This window comes from Gymnogyps californianus, chromosome 25, assembly GCF_018139145.2.
Source record: "Gymnogyps californianus isolate 813 chromosome 25, ASM1813914v2, whole genome shotgun sequence".
NCBI classification, from domain to species: domain Eukaryota; kingdom Metazoa; phylum Chordata; class Aves; order Accipitriformes; family Cathartidae; genus Gymnogyps; species Gymnogyps californianus.
Genome location: NC_059495.1, coordinates 5,124,166 through 5,150,456, shown reverse-complemented (window position 1 = coordinate 5,150,456; position 26,291 = coordinate 5,124,166). Strand labels below are relative to the sequence as shown.

The 26,291-nt window shown below is 55.2% G+C and overlaps 1 protein-coding gene across 1 annotated transcript; it reads right to left on the bottom strand.

Annotated features, from left to right (window-relative positions):
• Window positions 1-16,638: 16,638 nt before the first annotated feature.
• On the bottom strand, window positions 16,639-18,082 carry SPATA19 (spermatogenesis associated 19). The gene is made up of 5 exons (XM_050910853.1): window positions 18,005-18,082; window positions 17,832-17,888; window positions 17,479-17,655; window positions 17,181-17,272; window positions 16,639-16,744 (listed from the first exon to the last, which is right to left on the bottom strand). The coding sequence occupies exons 1-5, from the start codon at window positions 18,080-18,082 to the stop codon at window positions 16,639-16,641; spliced, it is 510 nt and encodes a 169-aa protein (XP_050766810.1).
• Window positions 18,083-26,291: the final 8,209 nt, after the last annotated feature.

Below are 26,291 nucleotides of genomic sequence, written 5' to 3'. Positions count from 1 at the left end.
TTTGGTTTTGCTTTACACTTATTTATTTTGCTCAGCAGTTTAAATTATTAGTCCCTGACCCTGCAAATATCTTATTGCACGTGGATCTTTGTGCACGCAAGCAAGACGTGCCGTGGGTTTGTTTGCAGGTGCGAGCAGAGCCCTCAACCCCGGTGTAGCTAAATGCATTTTAACCCAAAAGAAACGGACCCTGCTGATACCCAGCCCAGCACAAAGGCCAATTTCAGCTTTATTTGCACCAGCCCCGAAGGTATTAGCTCCCCTCGAGTTTGGTGGACAGGCTGGAAACAGGACGGCAAAGGGTCGGGAGCAGCTTCAACACCTCTGGATGAAGCCGGGGGCTGTTTCTGTGCCCCGGGAGTGCGGGGAAGGGAAGCACGGGGGATGCTGACACTAGGGAAAGGGAAGGAAAAATCCCCTCCTGCTCCATCTCCCTGCTTCCACCCCATCAGCCGTCGCGGGCTCAGGGACCGGACACAGAGAAAATGGCAAAAAGAGCTGTTTTGTATCAAGCTGAAACACTACCAAAAAAAAAAAAAAAAAAAAAAAAAAAAAAAAAGAGTCTCATTTTCTTTCCTGAAAGGAAAACCTAAATAAAACAAGTCACTCCAGGAGCGCCGGAGCTAATGAACCCTGCTTTCCTCTAGATCTATGCCTGGTGGTTGAATGACTCTGGTGCCTCGGGTACAGGGGGAGCAGAGCCCGTGGGGCAGGCTGGGGGGGCAGTTTCCCCCGGGGGTCACCGGCTGCGCTTTTGCGATGCCCCATGCCTGGTTAAATTGGGGTCGGTTCACAAGCAATACACAGCAGCAGGCTAAACCTGGGTTCCAACCACACAGCTCACATTCCCCTTCAGCCTCTTTTTCTTTCTGCTTTTTAACCTTTTCCATAGAAGCAGATGGACCCGGCTCCTTCCTATCCTCCAAAAGCCAGCATGACATCCCCCCCCATCCCACCAGGGTGTTTGCTCAGGGCTGCCTTCAGGGATCGCTACCCAGGAATCCAGCTCCCACCTTGCACCCTACAAATATCTCAGTATCAGCCAAGCCAGCCAGAAATAGGGAGAAAAACCCCTTCCTGGGCAGTAAACGGCAAACCCAGCCCCACTGCCCCCCCAGAACAATGAGGTTTCACACTCAGCGCACCCAAAACTGAGGGCAGGGCAGCCCGGGCTGAAAAGCACCTCGCACGCGTAGCCCTGCTCCCTCCTTCACCTGCAGTTTGGGGGTACACAGGCAACAAGGGGACCCTCTCTCCCCCAGGACGCAGCTCTGCAGCCTCCACCCCTGGCTCCCCAAAGCAAAGGACCCAGCCCTCCTGCGTTGGAGTCACTAGCAGCTTCAGGGCCAGAACAGGGGGGAACAGAGCTCACCAAACCAAATCCTGCTTACACCAAACTCCGAAAGACTTTTATTACTCTGGGAATTTGGTATTAACTTGCAATTCCTGCAGCCCCCAGGCTGAGACACATGGGGAGCTCCCCAGGGAGCTGGGCGAGGCATGGGCATGCTCAGGGACATTTAGCAACACTAAACACAAGCCCTACACTTGCAATGTATGGGGGGTGATTTTGGGGAACACTACTTCGTAACCCTGAATCCTACCCAGCTCATTTTTGTGTGGGGCACGCACAGGGATATCGAGGCACAGGGTGAATGAAAGGTGTTTATATCACTGGAGCCTTGCAGCCACTCTTGGGCACACCACAGCAGTTTGGGGGGTGATTTGCACAACATGGCTCCCTCTCAGAGGGAGAAAAACACTAAAATCCCCTTTAGTGAAACAGCACAGTCAAGGGAAGGCTGCTCCACACAGCAACAATTACATTTACCTATTAAAAAAACCCCAACCCTTTACTATTGTCGCTAAGAAATTAAACCCAAAAAGAAAGAAAACCACTACTCACCTCCAGCCTCCTCCACACCCTCCAGCTCTCCCACTCTGCAGTTCAAGCCCCCCCCGACCCCACAGACTGCTGGGACCCCCCCAGCACACACACACCTGCAGCACCCACCTGCACCCAGGTGCAGAGAGGCTGAGCTGGGCAGGGCTGAGGGGAATCACTCCAAACTCCCTGCAGCTGGGCAGCCCCGGGCCGAGCCCCCTGTAACCCTTGCTAGCAAGCCAAAAAATGTATTGGGGGGGAAAAAAAGCATGGAAATATCATCCCAAAAACCCTGTTAGGGCTGAAAATGCAGTGAGCTTACCCTCAAGTTTATCATGCACTGATTAGCTAGTGGCTCAGGTTTTCACAAGCAAAATGGTAAAGCTAGGGAGGGGGCACGCAGGGCTTGCAATTGTCCCTGAAAATGAGCTGCCCTCCTGCACCCCCTGCTAACAAGAAAAAATTGCATTACAGTAAAAAGCATGGGGGTGTCAGCCCAAAGGGGCCCCGAGAGCTGCGAATGCAGAGAGCTCACCCTCGAGTTTATAATGCATTTATTAGGGAGAGGCTCAGTTTTTCACAAGAAAATAGGGTTGAGGACAGGGTTTCACTTTTTCCTGCAGCAATTCCCTGCCAGGCAGCCGACAAAGGGGGTGAGCCCACCGTCCTGCCCAAACCTGGGGGTTTGGGGTGCTGGGGGGGGGATCCCAAAGCCACAGGCTCAGCTATTGCAACGATGCTGTAAAATCACAATAGGAGCACAGGGAAATGGGGGGACCCCTGCAACCGAAAGCCCTTTGGGAGGGAGGGGGGCTGGGGAGCAAAATTCACCCCCTCATCCTCCCTGCATACAGTGGGTGCCAGGGCTGGGGGGTGCGCACCCCACCTGGGTCAGAGCTGGTCCCGAGGGGTGCTGCGGGTCCTGGTGCATGCAGGACCCCCACGCAGCCAACCCTGCTCGAAAGCTCACCCGAAACCACACCGGCAGGGATATTTTTTTGCCAGTTTGCAACACAGCCTTTGTGTCTCAGAAAAACAAAAGCCCCGAAGAAACGCAATTAGAATATTATAATTATTGGTGCTGGAGTATTTGCTTTTATCAGTTCCTATTTAAAAAGATGCAAATAGAGGTGATTTTAGCATTCCAGTCAGCCTGGCTCCCTCCTACAGGGGTGGAAATATTTGGTTTAGTCAACTTTGTTGTGTTGATTTTCTAGTTTCCCTCTTCTTTTTCTTTTTTTTCCCCATGAATAAACTCACACTCCTTCCCTGACAGCCGAGCCCCCTTCGTTTGCTGTCTCTTCTCCCCATGCTCGCCCCGAGCAGAGCCCCGTACGGAGGAGTTGGGGAGGGGGGTCCCCAGCACCTCGGCTGGAGCTGAGGGCCCCCCAACCCCCAGGAGGGGTGCACCGAGGCAAACACCCCCCCCCCCCCTTTTTCCTGAAACACCCAGGCTGGAGGGAAAGCAGGACCCCGCTGGGGGGGTGCAGGGCTCAAACTGGGAACCAAGTGCTGGGCTGGGGGAGACTGCCCTGGACCTGGGGGGTGGAAGGGGGGGGTCGGGGGGGGGGGGAATGTGGATGAGGGGGGTGCAGCTGAAGCAAGGCAAGGGCTCGGCTGGGGCAATTGTGAGCCGAGAGCACCCTCCTCTGGCCAAAGCCCGGCCTTGCTGCCCCGGGAGAGCGGGGCGGGGATGGGGGGGGTACCCCCGGCCGCAGGGTGCTCCGCAGCCCCGGCCCCTGCGCCCCACCGGAGCCCAGCACCCCACACCCCACGCGGGTCCGGACACCCCGGTGCAGCGTACAGTGTGCTGCATGCAGTGCGCGGTGCTGGGCTCGCACCCACCCGGGGAATCCTCCTGCTGCTTTGCTTTTAATCAGTGTTAGAGATGACGAAGCAGGTGACCGAAGCGGGTCCGGTTGCAACTGCGCAGTGACCAGGTGTGATTAAACCGGATTATTTTGGCTGTGAGAGGGCAGGGAGCGATGGCACGCTGCTGCACACCCCGGCCGGGGAGGGGACGGGTGCTTGGAACTGGTGGACGGTGGGGGCGGCTCATTGCTGTTACTGGCCGCGTCTTTCAAAACTGAAATTATTGTGCTTTGTGGAAGGACTGTTGTGGTATGGGCTGCGTAAGCTCAAAGCGGGGCAATGTATGTGCTGTCTTTCTCACTGTTAGGGCCTGCTATAGAGCCGAAACTTCTCCTGCTGCAAACTAGTGCAATTGCCCTAGTATTTTTCTTTCCCTTGCAGGGAGCTCTCCTCTCCCTGCACCTCCTAACCCAGGTGAGACGAGTCACCCCCACCCCTGCAGGGATGCAGACCCACCCTGCCCACCTCCCTTCCCCAACCAGCACTAGGAGATCCTCAGCTGGGTATTCACAACCCCTCACCGGCACCACCCTTGTAAACAAAGCAAATTTCTGCAAGATTCTGGTGTTTGGAGCTCAAGAAGAAGAACAACAAAAAAAAAACCCCAGCATCAGCAAAAAGGAAGGTCTTTGTCCTTTATTACACTCACAAAGCAGCTTCATCCCATGTCCAACCACCCCCTCACAATGCACTACATAGCTACTGAGGCTAATTAACTCTCTAATTAAAGATTAGAGCACTGTTGTTGTTGTTTTTTCCCTGCAGGGACAGTCTTAAATGCAATCTTGGTAAGTATTATACAAAGTCGTAGTGGCGGCTCTGGCCACTGCGTTTGGGTTTGGAAAGGGCATTCCAAGATACAGAGGATGGGCAGAGCTGAGCAGGACACGCTGCTTCCGATTCCTCGCCCTTTGCACTTATTTTGGGAAAGCAGAGAGCAAAAGGAAGGCAAAAGGCAGGGAAAACAGTTGTGTGGATGGCAGGGATCGATGGGGATACACCCCAGCTGTGTCATTCCCACACTCTGGCTCTGGGTGATGGTGCTGAGGCGGGACAGCTGGGTGAGGAGGAGATACCGCAGGGGGATGTGATTAGGGATAACGGGTGACATCAGCCCTTTCTCTCTTTTTCCCCCCTCCTCCTCCCTCCGAGGCCAGAAAATTGTAAAAAAACCAGTGTTTCATGAAGTTTCAGACAGTCAGGGGGACCAGTGTGGATAGAACCCTGCAGAAAAGCAAGGTGGGCAGAAGGAGAAAAGCGGCCTGGCTCCAGCTGCTCCCCCCCCAGCTCCTGGGGGTCCTGGCAGCACCCCCCATGCCCCCAAGTGCCCTCCCCAGCCCCTTTCTCCTTGCTCTCGCTCTCTGCCTAACCTCAGGGCAGTGCTGAGTAAGGCTCTTGTCCCGCGTTATTAAGTTTACCTTGACCATAAAACCCACAAGATTATAAAAATGCAAAAAAGGCCATTTGCTCTTCACCTCCTTCGTCCTTTATTTTGCACTTTCGATCAGATTCCAGAACAGCTGATTCATTTCCCTGCTTCTAACCCATTTTGCTGCTGGGCTTTCCTGCCAGAGGGGCTCCCCAGGAGGGGGATCTCTGCAGGAACAGCCAGCCCTGACTCCCGAGGGGGGGGAGCCCACCCAAACCCCACTTTTCTCCTAAAACTAGTCCCTATATTGGGGCAGAAATACTGGGTTGAGGATGTTTTCTCAGCAGAAGCAGCCCAGCTCAAGCCCCTAACAGCCATCCTAAGCCTCAAAGCAACAGGCGGATATAAATGAATCATATCAAGTCTTTCTTCTTTTTATTTCTCTGTTGTTTGCCCTTGTTGTGGAGAAATCTATATTTTAACCCTAATTGTCTCCCGGTGGTAATGATTAAGGCATGGCTGGGTGATTTGCATTACAAATGCTATAGGGCTTTTGGTCCAGCCCTGATGAATCACAGGCTCAGTGTCCAAAGCCCATTAACGTGCACTTGTTTTTGCCATGGTTTATGAATACCCGCTGGAGAAGAAAGCTTCTCGCTCCTCCAGTCGTCACCAGTTCACGTTCCCCATCAGAGCAGCATCAAAGAGGGGCAAGGCAGAGACTCTGAGCGTTTTATTTTTCCCTTGGGGCAAGGGAATCAGCCTGGAGCTGCTTTCCTAACTCCTCCTCTCATTGATGCAGCACTAAAGCCTGGTGGTGGAAAAGGTGGTGGCTCAGACCACCCCCACTTGCCTTTGGTCATAGTTTCAAATATTTTCGCAGGCTGGAATTAGCTGTAGTAATTCAGGAGCTAAATCTCTGCTTGGGGAACAAACGCAGCTAACCCAGGGCGAGGGGATGGGCTTTTAAGTCATCCTTCCGAGTCATCCCTCACACATCTGAGGGGATGCTCTGCCAGACACACACACCAAGCCATGTCTGTCTTACACATTTCCTTCCCCTGACAGCTGTAAGCGCATCACTCCGGCACAGCTCAGCATCCCTCTGCTACAAGGGGCAAGCAGATATACTGCAGGCAACAGCCCCAGGGGGTTAATGCAACTTCTCCTAACACATTAGGGATGGCTTTTGCTGTGCAAATCTTCCCCCCCCACCTCTAAACTGAGCAGGAAAGTTTTCTACACCAGGCTTGGGCTAGGACTGTTCATCGTCCCTCAGCTCACCTCCCACTGAAACTGGACATTTGCAGGCACAGGGCTGGGTTTATTTGCCCTGCACGGGGAGGCTGGGATGCTTTCCCCATCGGCTTGCTGACCGGTCCCCCCAACCCATCATTCATCCCAAGAGGGATGTGGGAGCAGAGCAATGCCAAGTAGCTACAAGCCCTCCTAGCACCACCTAGGAGAAGTCATCAGCTCTCCCCTCCTGCTGCCCGGGGGAACTGTACGCACAGCACTTGCCTGCATGCAGGTCCCAGCCCACATACACACAGCTGTGGTTAATGCAACCTCCACAGGAGGGGGAAAACCCAAAATAGATTCTTTGTTCCAGGGAATTTAAAAGTTATATTTGGAATTCAACACAATAGAGCTAGATAATTACATAGCCAACACACCTATATATAAAATATTTTATATGAAATCTGCATATTAAAAGAATTCCCACGAGAAATCATACAAAGCAACAAAAATTTGAGAGTGGAAACAACTTTGTAAATAATGAATATGTATTAGAAAAAAATGAAATATATTCACTTAGAAAGTAAAGTAGTTGCTAGGCTGGTAAATACCAGTCTATAAAGAGCAAATTGCAGCGGAGCCTTAGTTTATTTAGTCTTATGTGAGGTTTTGTGAAGGCTCAGTCCAACCCACTCAGCAGCTCCATAAATGGACTTTTCCATTATTGTTTTGCAGGTTTAAAAAACAGAGGCTGCTGGTTGAGGAAGGACATTAGCCTTCTTTTTTATTACTTTATAAAAAGTGACATAACCAGTTTCATTATATTTTCCAAATCTTAATGAAATGAGCAGTTTTACTGGGATTTACACATTCCCCTGCAGCATGTGAAACTTAGCAGTGTTGTCACAGGTTATGAGACCCCAGCACCAAAAAAAAAAAAAAAAGAAGAGAGTCAAAGCAAGGGTAGGTCATATCTTTATTCGTATTTGTCAAAAACCATGAAAACAGCCACACAGAAAGGTTGGAAAACCAGCACGCACATACAAGAAAACATTCCAACATGAGTTGGAATAAATTAAAGAGGGTGATGCAAATTCCTGCTAGAAATCACCATTTGGAAAAGCAAAGAAAAAAATGATGCCTCTTGACATTAAGAGCTGAAAACACATCCCCACCTCAAATTAATTTTGGATCCACTGCCTTCCCAACAGGCAGGGCTGTTTAAAGGCCGTACCCGAGTCACACTGCATCCCCAGCGGCATTGCCCACTGCAGCCTTGGGGGCTGCCCCGACACCCCCCTCCCACAGCCACCCTCTGCAGAGGGGAGGGGAGTAAAACCCAGCTTTCACCAAAAACACCTACTCCCACCCCATTCCCAGGAAGAAATATCTCCAGCGTACGACTCAAGCAAGCCTCAAGGTTTGCTAAGAACAAGAAGGAAAAACAAATACATACATATATTTTAAATTACATGAGTTTTGGGCTATTTTATCGTGCCAAGCAGGAGCCAGCAGTGCAGCAGCCTCTCCAGCACAAGACACACCGCATCCCTCCTGCCTCCCCAGCAGCCCCACCTGAGCCAAACTCTGCCCAACAAAGAAACACTTCCCAAAAGCTCTTTCCTTGCCACACATGAGCCAAAGCATCACAGATTCAAGCCAAAGTACCACAGCAGTAAGAAGCAGGACCACACACACACACAGCCATACCTAAGGGCATCCTTCTGAGCAGGCCTAATAAAGGCAAGGAGGAATTCCGCGGCCCCCCCCCCCCCGTTCCCCATCAAAGCTAATTAGTGTGAACCACTAACGAGCCTCTGCTGGCAGCTGGATTGGGTCTCTGCCTTTTGCTGCAATGGGATTGTCGCTGCTTCAGGCCCCCCCCAAATCCTAGCTGGGGAGAGGACAGTAAAAAAGCAGAGCCTCACCCCAAAAGCTGGAGGAGAGCAGCAGGGTGCAGGATTTGGGGAGATCTGCTCCCCTCCGTCAGCTCACCGCGCCTCCCACGCTGCAAAGTTTGCCCAAGCTCTAATCCTGCTCTATTTTACCCCAAAATACAGAGCCTTTGGGGCCACAGAGAATAAAGGGACGTGGTATGGGGCTTCGCCACAGTTCAAGGGTTTCATAAGGGGACAGAGAACCAGTATTTGTTTCCACAGGAGCTGAAGGCACACGCCGTGAGCAATCCCGGTGCAGCCTCTGCTCTCGGGTCCAAGCATTTGGACGGGGCTGCCAGCCCCGCAGGGAGCACGGTCAGAGCCTGGGTGCATCCCACCAGGTCAGCCCGGCTGCAGGGACGGCACCGCGTCTGCAAGGGGGGATTTGGGGCTGCGAGCTGGTGCCAAAAGCTCCCCTCTGACCCCAGGGCTTCAAAACGGCCCCGCACTTGGTTTAATGAAAGCAAAGAGTTCTGAGCACCCAGAGCCCTGAAACAGGGAGGGGATGGCAGGGAAAGAGGGCTTAATGGGGCTGGCACGTATTTATTGATTGCATTTGAAACAAAATATTACAGTTAGCATAGAAACGAACTTCAGTCCTATCCGAGCCCATGGAGAGGGGCCGGTTCCTCCTGCTGCCGTGCAGAAGAAGTGACAGCTCTGCATATGAGCAGCCACGCAAACACAGGCACATCTGGAAATTAAGCATCGCTGGAGAAAGCGGGAGGCTGAGCCAAGTCCGTCTCACGCCGCAGCATTAGGAAACAGCCCGTCTTCGCTCCCTCTGCGAAACGGGCGCCGCTGCTCAGGCTTCGCGTGTTGCTGTTGGTGAACGTAAGGGCAGATCTGATATCCATAAATCAACATATTACTCATTTTCGAGCATTGCAGTCTGACAGCTGTTACATGAGCACATTGTTAGGAACTGTCAGGCAGTGATACATAGTGCCTTTTACAACATATGTTGACTTTTATCTAATGTTGTTCCATAATTAGCCCCAGGGAGCTGGAATCTGGGCAGCCGGCTGGCTGTGTGATCTCGGCTAACCTTTCCTGCCGGGGGGAGAAGGGCAGAGCCGGGAGGGCTGCAAGCTGGGGATGGTTCGACGGATGCAGGAGAAGGCAGGCAGAGTGTGGATGTGAGTGGTACCCGCAGCCCGTCACCCAGGGATGGAGCGGGTCCTGTTCCCTTCCCGGGTCCCTGAGCGTTTCGGAGCCATCATAACAGGTAAAATAAAGCCCCAAGGGACTTGGGAGCTTTCTTCCTGGATGGAGCCCTGAATTCCAAGCTCAAAACAGGGTCCTGGCCCTGGGAGTCTGGGATGAGGAGGGGACCCAGGGGTACTTCTCCCATGCATGGAAGGAGGGGGAAGGCGCGGGCAGGGGATGATTTACTGATGGGGATAGTAGATAAATGAAGGAGCAGATGGTGAGTTAATGAGTGGAAAGGGTAGATGGATGGACAAAGAGACAACGGAGAAAATGCGGTAATGGATGGTTGCACTTCTACCCGGATGAGGACGAACGTGCTGACGTGTCCTCACAGCCTGGCTCCTGTTTAGGAGCCGGCAATGCTACCCACGGAGGACTGGCTCTTGTACCAAGCTACCGGGAAAGCGGGGAGCGGGATCCCCTCCAGTCGAGTGGGAGAGGGCTCTGGTTCCTCTGCGGCAGCACAGCCATGCCCAGCGTCTCCCCTCGGTCCAAACACGATGCGATGAGCCTGCCTGAGGCTGGCAAACCAGGGCAGATCCCAGCTCCCCAAACTGGCTGCAGATCACTCTCCTGCATCCCGGGGCTGTGTTGCCCTCACGCACGTGAAGACCCAGCAACCCGCAGTCACCCTCCTGCTCACCCCCCCCATGGTCCAGGTCACCCTTCATGGGCGTCTTTGCTGTCACCAAAAGTGATTACTCCCTCTCTTCGAACGATTCCCAGGCTCCTGCTCCACCAAAACAAGCATCGGAGTCCTCAGAAGATGTTGGTCTCTCTAAGGCAGCCCTCAGCTTTGTGGTTTCATCCTGCAAGTGGAGAAAGCCACAGGGACCTCTTGGCTGGGGACACACACTGTCCGACTGCAGCAGCCTCCCAGCCGCCTGGGCTGTTTTCCCTTCCTCGCTGCAGCTGCCCGAGCTTGAAAAACGGGAGAGGAAAATAAATCAATAAGACACGAAGATAAATACGCTTTTCAGCGCTTGCATGTTGCAGCCGATTCCTCTGGACGTGCTGTGGTGGCTGCATAATTCATAAACTCGCCAGTAATATGCAAAAGGTGCAGGTCCCGCCAGGCTGGCCCGGACGGGCCCGGCTCCCTCCTCGCCGGCAGCCGCCACGTTGGGCGCAGGCAGCTGCAAACGCGTCTGTGCCGAAACGGTGAGCGGCACCGAGCCCCCCTCGTGCGCGGCGCTGGGGTGCAGAGCTGTCGCTCCGGGCAATGGGCTGGTTTGCAGGTTCAGCTCCGGTGGCTGCGATCCATCGCTTCCCACTGAGCTGCAACCCGCATCGTTTTGGGGAGAAAATATTCCCTCCCCGCTTTTGCATTCAGCCTACCTCTGCCGTGACCCCCTGTGTCATGCTGGTGGGGGCACATCCAGCACGATGCCCATTCCCATGCAGGCTGCAGAAATCCTCCTTTTGGGGTCTGAAGCATTCACAGACCCGCGGGACCCCTCCGGAGAGTGAGCCGGGAGCAGCCCGAGGTCTGGAAGAGGCTGGAGACCGAGGCACAACTCAGCCCCCAAGTGCCCACGAAAATTGCTCTCTGGGGAGTAAAAGCCTGCCAGCCCCACGGCCGAGCACAGACCTCTCCTGCTCTGCCCCCACCCATTTCCAAATCTTCAAGGCAGCGCTTTTATCTCCACCCCACAAAAGCCACTTCCATCAATGTCTCTGAGAATAAACCCCAGCCGGAATTTGAGAAGCTCTTACAAAGCAATTGATAAAAACCTGTGCACGGGTCTAATGCTACGCAGCCCGTCAGCCAACTCACCCGTAGCATAGCACAGCGCCGTGCACCAAGCAGAGGGTGGCAGAGATGAGCTGTACAGCTCCCCCAGGCCCTCTCACTGCAGGGTTACTGCTATTTTTCTGGAGAAATACATTTTTCCCAAATATTTCCACTGTCCCCATCACCCTGGAAGAGTGGAGGGTTCAGGGATGATCCAGCCAAAGATCTTCACGGGTGCTGCAGTCTTGTGAGACCAGGAGGATTTGTGCCACCACGTCAAGGACAACATCCCCCGTTAGACATCGCACCCGTCCCAGGGAGCCTGTCTCCTCCCCCAGCCACCACTGACAGGTCTTATCTGAGGATCTGGGTATTTCAAAAGGAGGATTTGAGAGGTATTTCCTTCCCATCTTTGAGACAAACACAACAGTGAAGGAAAGCGCCCGGCTAAGACCTTGATGCAGCAGAAGGGCAAGAAAACCTACATGCTTTTATGAGAGATTAGGGCAAACCTAGTTGCATCTTAAGCTACTAAAGGCTTATAAAAGCCCCAAAGAATAGACTGCGCACCTCAGAAAAACCTCCCAGGGCTTTGCTAAGAAAAGTCAATTTAAAGTTAGACTGCAGCCTGCTTCGGTAGAGAGCCCTGCTCTGCAAACAGCAAGCCTGGCCTGCCCGGAGAGGAGAGTTTTGGGGAGGGGAAAAAAAGGGGTCTGGGTCCCCTGCACAGCGTAGCACCAAGCCGTGGTCCAGCTCCACTCGCCCGGGAGCAACTGCTATCCTTCATTATGGCCGGGTGCAACGGGCGTTAATATAAAACAACACCAACTTCTCAGATGGAAAAGTACTTTATTAGCCATCTTAGCATCACCAAGGACTTGTTTCAGGCAGCACGTGGAAGTCAGGGAGCTGGCCCGGGGTTCGGCAGCAGCCCCGCTGGGGATGCTGCAGATGGTACCCACCTTGCTCAGCTCCGGGGCTGCTCGCAGCTGAGATTTTGCCCCCTCCAAGGGGCTGCCGACAGCCTTCCCTCGCCCCTGCCTTCCCCGGTTCGCCCCTGCGCCCATTCCTCCTTCATCCTGACAGCAGTGCTTACCAGGAGTGGCTGCTTTTCCCAGATAAATAGCTTAATTAGCTTTCTATTGACTCAGGCAAACACGCTCCTCTGGCAGCAGCTGGGAGAGGAGAGGCAATAAAGCCCCAGGGAGCGGATCCTGCACCCCAGGGGCACAAGGGGCTGCGCAGCAGGGAGGGCTGCAAGCTGCCGGACTGGGGGGGTTAAAAAGGTCTTTGCCCCATCTTGCCCCGTGGAATCGCAGGTTGGCCAAGAAGGGCACATCCAGCCCAAGGAGGGGTTTCTGGTCCCCGCATGAGCACCCACGCGAGCATCCCTCAAGCAAATTCCGTCCTGTATTCCCTAGGAGAAACACACAGCGGGTGAGACTGTGGCAGGAGGACAAAACCAGAGTGGGGAAAATAAAAAAGTAATAATAAAAAAAAAAATCAAGCATCTGCTGGACAACAAGGCTGGAAATCGAAGCGCGAGCACCAAATATGTCTACAAGACGCAGGGAAAATTTTTAATCTTGGAAATTGGCAAAAGATTTGAGATAGCTGGAGAACAATCAGCGCTTCCCTTCATGCCTGAAGGAACCGATAAACTTTGCATAAACAATTATCCTTCGCTCTGATCTGGAAAGGCTGCCACCGAGCAGCGGGAGAGGCCAGCTCCGGTCCCCAGCGTCCTGCCTGGCAGCTGACTTGGAGAAAGCCAAACCCAGAAGGATCCCTCCAGAAATAACATTAATGGGCCAAGAGCAGTGGGAAGGGGGCAATGCCATGGGAGAGGGTTCAGCAGCATCTGCCCCGAACTCGGCTTCTGATTTCTGGTCCGGGGACCCTGAGCTGCTTCCTAATCAGCAGCCCTCAACCCGGCCACCCTGAGCCCCACGGGCAAACATATTTCCCTGCCAGGTTAAATGCCATCCACGTGAAACAGGGTGGAGGGGGATTAAAAATAACAACCTCCCACAGGCAAGCCCCCACAGACTGCGCCGCCCCAAGATGTGCACCGGCTCTGGACGGTACCGGCATGTTAATGCGATGGAGGATGCCGTCCGCCTCGTCCAGGCATCAGCTCCAGCGCAGGAGAGAGATACCAGGAGCTCAATTTGTGTTTGCCTGAGCCAAGGAGAAAATCTAATTAAACATGGCGTCGGGGCTTGGAGGAGCTGGGGATGGGGCTGGAATATAAAGCGCAGCTGCTTCCCACAGATCAGAGGGCAATATTAATAAACCTGTGGAGGGGGACTGGAGGATCAGCTGGTAATATTGATAAATGTAAAGCAAAGACAAAGCAGCCAGGGAATATTGGATGGTAATGCTGATAAAAACGCAACGGGGACCGCCTCAACAGAAGGCTGCAAGCAGCCCTGCCGTCCTGCCAGGGTGAGCACCGTGGCTGCCCGCCTGCTTCCCGGGCAGGGATGGCATGGGGCGTCCCAAAGAGCCCCACAGCTTGGCACAGGGTGAATTTTGGCCTGACGGGCTGCTACCCCTGTTGCTGTGCCCCTAAACATGCAGCGGCTGCCCTGCATGTCCCAGAGCCAGGTCACAGCGGAGAGGAGCCGTCGAGGCACAGACACAGCATCTGGCATCAAGCCTGGGCTAGGAGCTGGGGATGGGGAGCAGGGATAGCAACAACCAGGGGCTGTGTGGGAGATCAAAGCTGGGCGGGCTGGGGGCACACAGCGCTGGAGATGCTCACCGCTTGCTCCATCAGCTGCAGGGATGCGTGTGGATGCAGCAGAGCCGGGGCTGAAGGTGGAGCGGAGGGCAGGAGCAGGATGGAGGGGACGGCACAGCCTCCACAGCTCTTCGCCTTCCCCAGTTACCTGCAGTCTTTCACCTGATCGTGAGCGTGAAAGATGAAAATTTGTTTTCTCCCGCCCTCGGCAAAGGAGGGCTCCTGCATCCTGGTGGGGCCAGAGCGAGACGAAGGAGGGAAAGGGGCCGTGGCTCTTGCAGCAGGGACGGCGATCCCAGCTGATGTCTTGCACAACCTCTTTTGGAGCAAGGGAGGTGGCAGCAAAGGCACAAGACACAGCTAGCACTCGATGCAGAAATCCAGCACAAAACTGCCTCTCCACGCTGCAAGGGACCTCCCTCACCCACTACCCAGCCTTGCCCCGTGCTGTCCTGGGCACCACGCAACTCCCATTTCCCAGCGAGGAGAAGCAAGGCATGGGGAGACAGCTCCCAGCCTCTGATGCAGACCACCAAGCCCCAGCTGCCCTGCGAGCTCGGACAGGGAAAGCTGGGGGGGAGCAGGACAGGGGCCCCTCGCAGCCTGCGTGGGTGCTTGGCTCAGAGCCACCCCCTCCCAAACACAGCACGGCTTCCCAGCACCCAGCCCCTGCCCGATCGCACAGCTCCCAGGGGAGGGACATCGGCCACCAGTGACCTTGAGTGTCCCTGAAGTCCCTCTTGCAGGGATCAAGCTCCCATGGCCGTGCGCCCCACCGCTCCCTCCCCTCCCCTGCAGCGCTGCTTCGAGCTACCCCTCCCCAGCCCCCCGCCAGCAGCACACCCGAGCCAGGGGATCAGAAAGAGCCACCGAGTGCATTTTAAATAAAAGATCGCATCTTTCAGAGCTATTGGAGTGATGATTTAAACATGAAGTCAAAGCCAGTAATGGTGTTGTCAGAGCCGTAGCGGTAACTCCAATCAATAATTCACTGATAGGCAGTAACTGTGCCTCCAGCCAGACCTACCTGCGGTGGGCACGGTGCTTTCCCCCAGGATGGGAGGTACATCCCCTCGCCTTGCTGTGACCCCTTTTCTCCCCGCCAGCATCGCCCACCCTGGCAGCACAGATTTGGCCCCCACCAGGGCTGGGAAAGAGCCAGGGGCCAGACCCAGAGCCCCGCAGGAGGAGGATGCTGCCTGGCTCCGGGGATGAGAGGTGAAATAAATTTGTTACCTGGCGACGTTCAAAATGCTGGAAACGCCTTGGCTTGTTGGTGATCACAGCCCAGGTCTCTCCTCTTGGTTCCTGCACCCTTTGAGACAGCCCAAAGCACCCCCAGGAAGCCCCAGCTCTCCCTGCGGGGCTTAAAATCTCTGCTGAGGGACACCTGTGTGACCCCACACAGGGTGCTGGGGGTGCCGGGGGTGCCGAGGACTCATGGCTGCCAAGCACACCGGTGCTCTTCTCCCCCGCCTCGTCGAGCATCCCTCATCCCCACGATGCAAACGCCTCGGTCACAGCCCAACAACCCCCTTTGCCCACTCATTTCCCTCTAATGCAGCATGAATCAGTTCCCCCCCCTAACCCGGGATCCAGCTGGGGGCTGGCTGCCCACCTCACCCCTCCTCCTTCCCGCAGGGCTTCATCAAGCATGGAGCAAAGCTGGATTGGAGCACCTTGGACTCCGGAGCAGCCCCCGGCTGGGCAGGCTGGTGGGGGGGGCAGCAGCCGGGCTCTGCCCACCCTTTCTGGGGTGCAGGGTGTTGCGGCACCCGCGGCAGGAGGGTCCCCGGCCCCTGCACCGGCGGAGCAGAGGTGTGCAGTGTCCGTGTAGGAATATCAAAGGGCAAGCCGGGAAAGGCAAGAGGCTGCCCTTGACACCCAGTTTTGGGGAGCGGTGCGTGGAGAAAGGCGTCCAGCGAGGGATGTGCAAGTGGCCTTTATCTGCATCCCTGCTCACTGAGGGGGTTTAACTGGGAAGCCCCGGAGCTGGAACCCAAAGATGCCGCCCCGAGCCACATCCCCAACACGCCGAGGGGCGTGAGGGCAGCGCACCTTCCCGCAGAGCAGCCAGCCCCTAAAAGCCATCGTTGCAGGGAGGCTGGGGGGGACTCGATGGGGATCCCAGCACGGGAGGAGCAGCAGGGATGGCTGAAGGGAAAAGCAGGCGGACAGACAGACGGACAGAAGCGGCCCCTCCATCCCGGCCCCGCGGGGGATACCCGGAGGGCAGAGATGCTGGAGGTGGTCGAGGCGGCCTCTTCTCCCTGCCTCCTCGCCACCTCGCCTCCGCCAGCGCCGGGAGCTGCCGAGCCGGCACCGCCACCTCGTGGCACGGACACCGGCGAGGCCGGAGACAGTGCGGCACCGCACACCGCACACCGCGCAGTCTTGGATGAGTGAGACGCTCCGACAGTGTATGCAGACTTTATTAGCAGGGGAGTTGCCTCTGGATGAATCAGCGCCAAAAAGGTGGCAAAAAACTTCAAAGGCAGCCGGAGAGGGGGTCAGCCTGGATAAAAGAGGGGAGTGAGAAAGGGAAGCTGCGGCAGCGGATGGGGTGGGATCCCTGGCCTCAAAGGAGACAGCGAGGGACCCGGCTCGCTGCCCAGCCTCACCCCATCGGGGCTCTCTTACCTCCTAGTCCTCGCTCGACAGCAGGACTTGGGCATCGGTATCCAGCTCAGTGTCCAGCTCGGTCTCTGTCTCAGTGTCCGGCTTGGCTTGGAGCACCAGCTGGGACATGCTGCAGCAAGCCAAGGTTAGGGGGGTGCGTGAGAAGACCCTGCCCCAGGAAGGGCTGGCTTTCCGCCAGGATCAGCCAGCCCTTTCTCCTTGCAGGGGATGGGGATTTGAAGCCCAGGGTGAACGGGAGCTTCAACCTGCCGAGGGCCGGCAAGCCAGAGCACGTGGGGTCTCTGGGCGAGGGGAGCCCCGGGGAACATGGCAGCCCCCCCAAAGGCTGTGCTGGGGGATGCTCCCCGGTTTTCCATTTGCTCCAGCCCTTCCTGCGCCTCCTTGTCCCCTGGCATGCTCAGCATGCAGCAGACCCAGGTTCGGCTGCAAGAACCGCACCGGTCCCCTCAGGTGCTGCAGCCGGCACTGCCGAGCTCCCCAGCCCGGTGTGGTGGCACATCCCACCCCATCCCCAGCTGGTCCCGGTGGGCACCACTGGGCTTTACCTCCGCCTCACGAGCTGGATCGTGGTCCTCTCCTCCAGGAAGGAGTGGCTGAGTGACCGTCCCAGTGGGTACGAAATGAGATCCACATTATCCTGCCAAAAGCAGAGGGGGACGAGGCGTTCAGAGCCTTGGCATGGGGAGCCACAGGGTGGGGAGACCCTGGTCATGGCACAGACACAGGGTGGCTGAAGCCTGCTGCCTCCGAGGATGCAAATGGGAAGGTTTCTCATCTGAGGGTGTGTTTAATCCCAAATCATCCCCTGGGACCCCCTCCATCCCCAGAACCTCCCAGCGGCACCTTGCCGAGCTCCCAGACACTGCCGTGGGGCACAGCCACGCTCAGCCCATGGATCACAACCTGTGGGTCTGGCCTGCTCGCCGCCGGGCATGCTGGAGGAGCCGACGCGGACTCTGCCCGCTGCGCCGCCGTGCCAGCCAGCGTCCACCTGAAGAACCTGGAGGTCCCATCTTCGACCTGCAAAGGCAGCAAAGCCGCTGTCAACTGCAGGCAGCCTAGCTGGCTCCCTGGGGACCAGGCGTCGCATCCCGACCCCCAACCCTGCCTTGGCATGAAATCCTGGGAAAACCTCCCTGGATTTAAATCCCAGGCTCCCCTAGGTTGGCATCGGCATCCATGCGCCTCAGCCTCACCTTGCGCAGCCACCGCTCCATCAGCGAGACCATTCCCACCTCCTCCGCAGGGATACCCTGGAAAAGAGGCGGCCACTGAGCCCCCCGCCCTAGCCAGTGCTCTGGGCAGGGGGAAGCCTGTCGCAAAGCCCCCAGTGCTGCTGGCAAAGCCCCTTCCCCGCCCCATTGCTTACCAGGGCCCTGGCAGAGGGGAAGGGAGGGCCAACGCCTTTCCGTGCTGCGATGTACGCCAACCACGTGGAAATGATCATCCTGGGTGCCCGTCGGTGGCACCACCAATGCCCCAAGCCTGGCACATTATTGGGTCGGAGCCGGAACCAGCGCCACGGCACCCGCGTCCCGGCACGGGGCTCCCAGAGCAACGGGGACGAGGGAGGGCTGCGGAGAGCAAATCCCAAGGGAGCAAATCCCAATTCAGGGCATCCACGGGAGCCAAGACTGTGGCACCCAGCTACAGGGCTGGGGGACGCAGGATGTAGCTTGCACAGCCTGTTTTGTAAACCCTCCTGTGAGCGTGGCTGAATGGGACAGCAGAGAGCAAGAAGTGTTGCGGAAGGCTGGAGAGACCCCGCAAGAAGCCCCGTGTGGCTGTGTAGCTCAGGAGACCCGGTGGAAGGACATACCTTGGAGCACCCCGAGGCACGGGAGGGACCCCCTTACACCCTGTGGGATGCTCAGGGCAAAGAAAAGCCCAGCACCCTCCCACATCCCAAGGGAGAAGCATCCTCTCCACACACATCTCTGGGGCAGCTCACCTCCTCCCCACAGCCCCCCAACCCAAATCAATGACACCGACAAGCCTTCTATTATTTTTTTTTTTTAGCAAATGTTTATTTATATCAAAATACAAAACATTTCTGAAGCAGGGTAATGTTACATGAGGAGCAAGTTAATCGATTCCAAAACCCATCATTCTCCTACAGCATGGCTAGTTGTACGTAACATTGCAACACTGCCAGAATTTCTTATAGTGGGTACATTAAAATAAAAAAACAACCAAAAAGTCAATCTATGAACATGCAATGTTACCAGCCATAAATTGTTAAGTACTCAGCAGGCCTTAAAATCCCAACAGGCAGAGACCGAGGGACCAGCTACTCCCAGTAAGGCAGGACTTCAAACTCTCATTTCTTCCAATTTTTGTTGGCTTATTAGCATTTACTCGTTAACTGACAACAGTCCAAGAGCCAAAGGGACCCAACTTTCTTGGCAGAGTGGGATTATTGCTTAGAGCTATCAAAGCAGACCCAGCTCCCAGCCGTCCCCAGGGAGGATGGGGAAGGGCAGGGACAGGGCTGGCAGGGCGAGAGCCAGGAGAGGTCTGCCTTGGCCAAGCGCTGCGTAGGTCGGGCTGAGCTGGAAGATGTAAAATCCCTCGGCTGAGGGGACTGAGGGGGCTCAGCGTATCGTTATCCCCTTAGAGACGAGCTCTGAGTTTGCCCGGCCGCTGCCTGCAGTGGAGGAGCCGGGAGGGCAGCTGAGAGGAGCGGGCAGCGCTCCCGGCGAGGTCTCGGTTACCTGCCAAGGGCAGGCTAGCACCCAGTCGGAAGGAGAGTTTGGGGTGAGGGACCCCCACTTGTGCCCCTCATCGCACACCTGGGGAGCGATGCTGAAATTTGGCTTCCTCTCCCCGGGGTCCCAGACCAGCTCCAGGCAGGAGCCCGGCCGTTCCCGGGGATGCCGATGCCGAGCACGCTGCCACCGGTCCCTCCTGCTGGCATTTTACTGGCCTTCGTGAGCACGGAGGCCGAGAGCAACAATACAGATACAGAGAGATTATATAGAGCGCGGAATAAGTTTCGTATAAGGCTTTGGTACAGCACCATCATGTCAGATTTATTTGTAAATCGTTTACAGAAAAAAAAAAGCTTACTGAAAAAATAGTGTTTTGTTTCTCTTGGTTTTTTTTATTTTTTTTTTTTTTATTATTTTCTTCTTTTGAGGAACATACCTGAAGTTCAAAAATTAACCCTCTAGTTGCCATCTGGGCTCCCATCAAATGCTATTTTTGCTGTGTGCAATTTAAAAAACGAAGCGACTCGAACCCACAACTCCCACTAACCTGTTACACAGCCCGCCCGGCTCGCAGCAGCCGCCCACGCTGCCCAGCCAGGCAGCGGCCAACGGTTCGCAGTGCACAAGTCAGTAAGATCAACACCACAGAGATTTGGCAGCTGATCGCTACTCACTTTTTAGTAAAAATTAAGAAAAAAAAAACCCACAACAAAAAAAAGGAAAAAAAAAGTCACAACGACAAACATTATGGAACCAGCGGTACTAAAGTTTCCTTTATTGTTATTGTTATTAAAAAAAGTCAGTTCCACTGGTTACCACTGAAACAGCACCAAAGAGCACCCTAACATGTGTTATACATTGTAATACTCAACATTCAAGATATGGAAACGAGGTTGGATGGTCTAGTCTTTATATCCATAGGCAAGAAATTCTTCTTAAAAAGAGGAAAAAGTTGTCCCACATAACCAGAGACCTGTTGGGTCCGGAAGAAAATCCTGCCTTAGGGGAAAACACTATGGAGTTAGGAGGGAATTAAATCAAGAGCTACCTATGGAGGTCTACGAGGGTTCAGAGACTCTACAAACCTATCAAAGGGGATTAAAAAGTCTGGGCTCCCCAGGGGAGCCAGGGATGCTCCCCCAGAAGAGCTGGAGATGCTCCCCGGGGGAGCCAGGGATGCTCCTCTGGGAGCGCCAGGGATGCTCGCCCCGGGAGCTGGTGCGCGGGTGCAATCTCCGAATGCCTGAAGAATGCTCGAGAAACTTCCAGCAACGTAGGTGTTTCCCGGAGGATTTCTATAGGGCTTTCCCACATGGGAAACGCAAAAGGGACCAGAGCCCACGCAGCCTTATGGAAGGTCCTGCATCCCCCGGGGGCTGTGGGAGCATCCCTTGCCTGCTCTCTGCTGGCCCCGTGGAGAAAAAAGGAAAAAAAAAAAAAAAAAAAAAAGGAGAAGTTTGGCCTTAAAGTGCATGTGGGAGGGCAGGGAGTGGGCGCCGGCATCTCCCACCGAGCCAAAACCTCCCCGAGCAGAGATGGGCACTTTCCCACACAGCTCTTCCCACCGCTCCCAACAGCCAAGCGGGAAGAGCCTGGGAGGGGGCAGGAAGCAAACACCCTCCCCAAAAAGCAAGCTCCCGCCAGATGCGCGCGGCTGCGGCAGATGGAGGAAGCGGGGTTGCATGTACGAAAAAAATAAATAAATTAAACAAAACCAAGGGAAGCAGGACGATGCTGTTGGCATGGCCGCCCCTTCGTCCCACAGTGCCCGGGGAGGAGCGGCTCTTTATGTGTCTGTTTGGCATCCAGAGGGTTAACAGTACTGTGGAAAGTGTGCTTTGTAAACATTATTTTTTTTTTTTTTTCCTCCTGTTTTTTTTCTGTAAGTGATTCCAGGGGAGATGGAGAAAGGAGAAAGCTGCCCGCCCCCCAGCAACACCCCAAAGCCCCGTTGGCCGGGGGGCAATGCAGCCCCCCAGCCCGGACACCAACCGGCGAGAAATCGCATCTCTTCTCTTTCTCCTCACATCCTTTTTCTTTTAACATATAAAATACTCACTTATGTATTTACCGCTAATAAATGCAAGTTAGTCCCATCAAACATGCTTTGCTTTGATATCAAGAATTGGTGCTGAACAAATCTTGCTTGATATTAGAAACATCCCCCCCCCCAAGCCCCCCTCCCTCCCCAACGAAGAAGACAGAAATATCATGGAAAATACAGGTGACACCTACAGAGGACACGGTGCCGCTGCGAGGGGGCCAGCTCCCGGGCATTACATTCGTGCCTCAGCCCATCGGGAACGCGGCATGACAACAGTGAGGGACCTTCTGCCCGGCCCCGGAGGGATGGGAGCACCCGGGGTCTGTGCGACTGTCCCCTGCCTCGCTGCAGGGACATCTGAGCCCAAAAAAAAGCATCTGGGTCCCCCACAGGGCCAAGGACCATGGGACCCAGCCGGAGGGGAGCAGAAGCCCCCCCCCCCCCCCACCGCTGCCCAAAGGCAATCCCCAAATCCTGCCCCAAGGAAGGCAGCGGGGATGGCTTGCCACTCCCTGGCATCACTCAGTCCCGAAATTCGCTCTTCTTAGCCCCGCTGCCTGCGTGCACGCAGGGAAAGGGGGCAGAGGGACACGGCGGGTCCGTACTGCTTTGTAGGAAAAGCCCCGAGCATCCTCGGCACCTTCCCCACTGCGCCGGCTGCCCACGGAGTCAGGGCTCGATGCCGTTTCACCCATCGGGGCAGGGAGAGCCCCGCATCCCGCCCCGGCACCCAGCCGGGTACCGGCAGCCTTCACGACACCAGTAAAACCCTGATGGTCGGAGATCTTTTGTTTGTTGTAGAGGTATCGACGTGCCTACGGAGAAGGTGCCCTGCTCCGGCCGGGTGCGGGGGCCTGGGGGGACCCCACTGTGGCCACCCAGGCGGCTCTGCGGGGCTCCATAAACCGTATGAGGGTTTCATAAACCCTAAGGATTTATGAAAGCGGTGAGGACGGGTGGCCGACAGCACCCGGCGAGGTAGCGGCGTGGGGAGCTTGTCCCCACAGTGTCCCCCCATCCTGTGCCACCCCTGCCGGGTTGCAACCGGCCTCGTCCTTCCCGCTGAAAATAGCACCCTTGGAGCTGAAATTCCTCTTGTTTCTCTGAAAAAACCCAAGCAAGACACAGCCCTCGGTGGAAACGCCACCACCTCGCCGTGGCACCAGGCAAGCTGGCAGCAAACGGGGCGCCCGGGCTCCCCCCATCCCTGGGCTTTTTCCCTTTTCAATTTTTTTTTCCCTATGGAAACAGCAACGCGACAGCAAACAGCGGCGATGCCAAGCGAGCGGCAGGACGGCAGCCGGAGCCAGCGGATCCCCCCTCGGAGCCCTGCGAGCCCCCCAGCCTTGCGCAGCCCTCCTCTCCCTCGCCACCGTATTGCTCAAACAGCACTAGGCATGGATACAAAAATAAAACAGCTATGTGACTTAGATATATATAATTTTTTTTAATATATATATTTGTATATATTTTTTTTGTCTATTTATAGGTGGATGGAGAAGCAGCGAAGCCGAAGCACAATATAATGTAAAAATACTCGCTCTGCTCCTGCTGTTCAGACTCTCCCCACCTCTGACAGCCTCTCTCATGCTGCACAGAAGTTTCTGACACCTATTACTAAGGAATTATTTTAAATATTTATTCTCCCCCCCTTCTAAAATAGAAAGTAAATATATATTTGTTTAATTTTATATACAATGCAGTTTCAATACACCAATATCATTTCTTTAGATAGAGATACTGGGGCTCATTTCTCAAGTCTTTTTGTGTTTTGTTTTGTTTTTTTTAATGTAAGTGCTGGGGGGAGTGGGTGGAAATCAGAGGAGCTTTCAGACCACAGGACTGCCTTGTCCCGGGAGAATGGGCACCCCCCTTTGCAGCCCTCTTGGTCCCCTGTAACCTCAGAAGAACAAGAATAAAAGCCCCCCTGGGAGAAAAATTGTCAATTCGGTGGTAAAGCAAAAATCTGGGAAACTCTCCTCCCCAGGGGATGCCAGCCCCTCCGTACCGTGTGTCCCGCCCCACTGCAACCAGTATAAAAATCCTTAGCTACCATTAAAGCGCATGCTTTCGACATCCGAACCCCCTAAGCCTGGACCAGCCTGTCTGCCCCCCATTTCTCTTGCCCACCCCCTCCCTAGGTACGGTCCTTCCTCCATCCATGCACGTATCAAAAGACAGCCAGAGCCCTGGGGATCGGGGATGCTCGTCGGCACATGTCCTGAGGTCACCCAGCATCGCTGGGCAAGACGCCTACTGCCACACAAATGACGAGGAACAGACAGCTTAGACGGCACAAACCTGTCGGGCCAAAACACATATAAATAGGGGAAAAGGGGGAACACGGCCCCCGGGGAGGGGAACAGGCTCCCACCTCCAGCCCCTTCCCAGGAACCAGCAGCTCCACACCGGTCCTCACCACGCAGGGGACGTACAGACTGATGGAAATCAAGTTCAATGCTAAGTTTCTTCTTTTGCTGGCACAGGCGTTGCCAAGTCAGAGATGCCATCGCTGCTTGCTCAGCCTCCCGTACTTGGCTCATGTGCTTCCCCAACAGATTTCAGCAGTCACCTCTAATAGGAAAAAATTGCGCTTTCCAGCCTCTCCTCCTCTGCAAAGGCAGGCAGAGAGGAGTAAAGATACTCAGCAAAAGAGAGAGGGGGAAAAAAAAACCCAAAAACCTAAGCTGAAGGGGGGAAATGGGAGCAAACCTCCTGTTTTCTTTAAGGGTTACCCCGTGCCCAGGCAGCACAGGGATGGGCTCCTGGAGAGCAGCGGGCATCCAGCCTGAATTCGGCCACCCCTGTGTCAGGAGCCATGGACACTTTGCCGGTACAGGCTCCGGCATCATTAGTGAACGAATCCCCTCTATTCTTCAGACCCTGGAAGTCTTGCTAATGAGGTTTAAAAAAAAAAAAAAAAGACACTGTGAAGAACATCTTGTCCTGCCGAGGAGCCACCACTGGGACCGGCTGGCACAGCCGGCGCCGTGTTTCTCAGCCCAAGGGACAAATTTAGCGGTATCCCTCTCATGCCTTCTGACTCATGCTTTTCTGGGAAGAACAGATACAACGCAGAACGCTTTCACATGAGTAACCAGAAAGCAGCATCTAGAGGGACTTCAGGGAAGGGCTTCTGCGTGGTGGTGCTTTTTCTTTAAACGATCGCACCAGAGATGAGGCAACGTGACGTCTCTTTCCCATGTCATGCCCCACGTGCGTCGGACACGCAGAGGAGAGGACCTGTCACTCCTGCTTCTCAATATCACAGCCCAGGGGTGAGTCACATACAATGAACACAGCAAAAAAAAAATGGGGGGGAATAATAAAAAAAAAAAGGCGATCTGGTTGTGCACAGCAGGGATGCAGTGCAGTTCATGCCTGCCGTGGGGCAGCTGTGCCTGTCCATTCCCAAATCCCTCCCGGGCTCCGGCTGCTCCCAGCCCCTGCCCGGCTTTCCCCATCCCAATCCCTCCCCTCCACCGCGGCTCTAAACACTCTCCCCTAGAGACAAACATACCCCCGACATGCAAATCTACTGGACTTCTGTATACCTATCTTTGTCCTACGCTTCTCTATGTATTTATAACTCATATATACAGTGTTTTACTCCGGTTCCTTGAAAAGATTTCCTTCCACAAAAAGCATCGACTCTGCCAGCCGCCCCAGGACGCGTGGAAATCCCTGAAGGCAGCCGGTCCAGCCTCACCGAAAAATACCCCCAGCCAAGAACTACAGCTGAAGCCAACCCAAAACGCGGAGAACTCCCAAATCTACATCACTGCCTGAAGCAGGAGGAGAACCAAAATGCCAGGCAGATTTCGTCCTAATACAGACAGCAAGGTATGAGCAGCAATAAGTCTCAAACGCGTGTGTCGTGCCCCGATGCCACGAGACATGACTAAGCCCTGCCGGGACTGTACCTGGGCTGCTGAGCACAAACCCTGACCCTTCAACACCCCTGGAGGTAGGTACAGCAAAGTTGTTATTCCCTTTATATTTATATATCCAAACACCATCACCTCCAGCCTTCCCCCAAAGCGGGTGGCACTGAACCAGCTGACAAGGAGACAGACGCCAGATCAACAGCCTGGAGCCCACCAGTGACCGAAACCAGCCTCGAAGTCACGAGCGACCGATGCACGGCAGCAGCAGTGAGCATCCTACCCTGGGAAAACCATCGCCTGCTCGCACAGACTCTCCCCACCACCCTGGCAGCTCACGGGGACCACTCTGCTCGGGACGGGGGGGGACACCTATGCAGGCACCCCACGAGACCCCAAACTATGCCGGTGCCTCCTGCCGAGGGCTCCAGCCCAGGTTCATACTACAGGTCTGTGGCAGAGCTGGGAAGAGACCCTGGGACCCTCCAAGCTCCCCCCATCCTACAAAACCCATCACTCCAAGTGCCCGAGGATGCAGTTAACAGCAGGCACACAAACGGGGCCCCACAAGCGAGCCCTAAATGCTCTCTCTCTCCCCACTTACACCAACTTGCGTTTTCATTCACGTCAACATTGCAAAACCAAACATCAGTGGGTTTGCGTGGCAAAGTCACCTTAAAAATAGGCAGCCGATTGCTCAGCAGCTCCTGCTGGAAAGCGTTTGCCCTGCCCCACTGGCTGCCTGCAACAGGACGGCACAGGCTTGATGGAGAGGGTGCGAGGGACGGCACCCCACAACCACCCCCCTCTTTCCGAGGGATCTCAGCGACGCCCCAGTACCTACCTCTCCATGATACCTCCCCCGGCTCGGGGCGGCTGAATCCTGCAACCCCTGCGGCGGCGCGAAAACGGCGCTGGAGCATCCCCACCGCGGCCACCTCGCAGGCGGAGGCACCGGCAAGGACCACCCAAAGCTGGGCTGGTGCCCACTGCACTGACGCCTCGGCGGAGCCCAGG

Bases quoted from the DNA above. Each gene is read 5' to 3' on its own strand.
- SPATA19 (XM_050910853.1), bottom strand. From the start codon at position 18,082: ATGATCATTTCCACGTGGTTGGCGTACATCGCAGCACGGAAAGGCGTT. The intron at 17,273-17,478 runs GTGCCGCTGGGA...TGCTTTTGGCAG, and splicing joins GTGTCTGGGAGCTCGGCAAG to GATAATGTGGATCTCATTTC. The intron at 16,745-17,180 runs GTAAAGCCCAGT...GGCTTGCTGCAG, and splicing joins ATCCAGCTCGTGAGGCGGAG to CATGTCCCAGCTGGTGCTCC.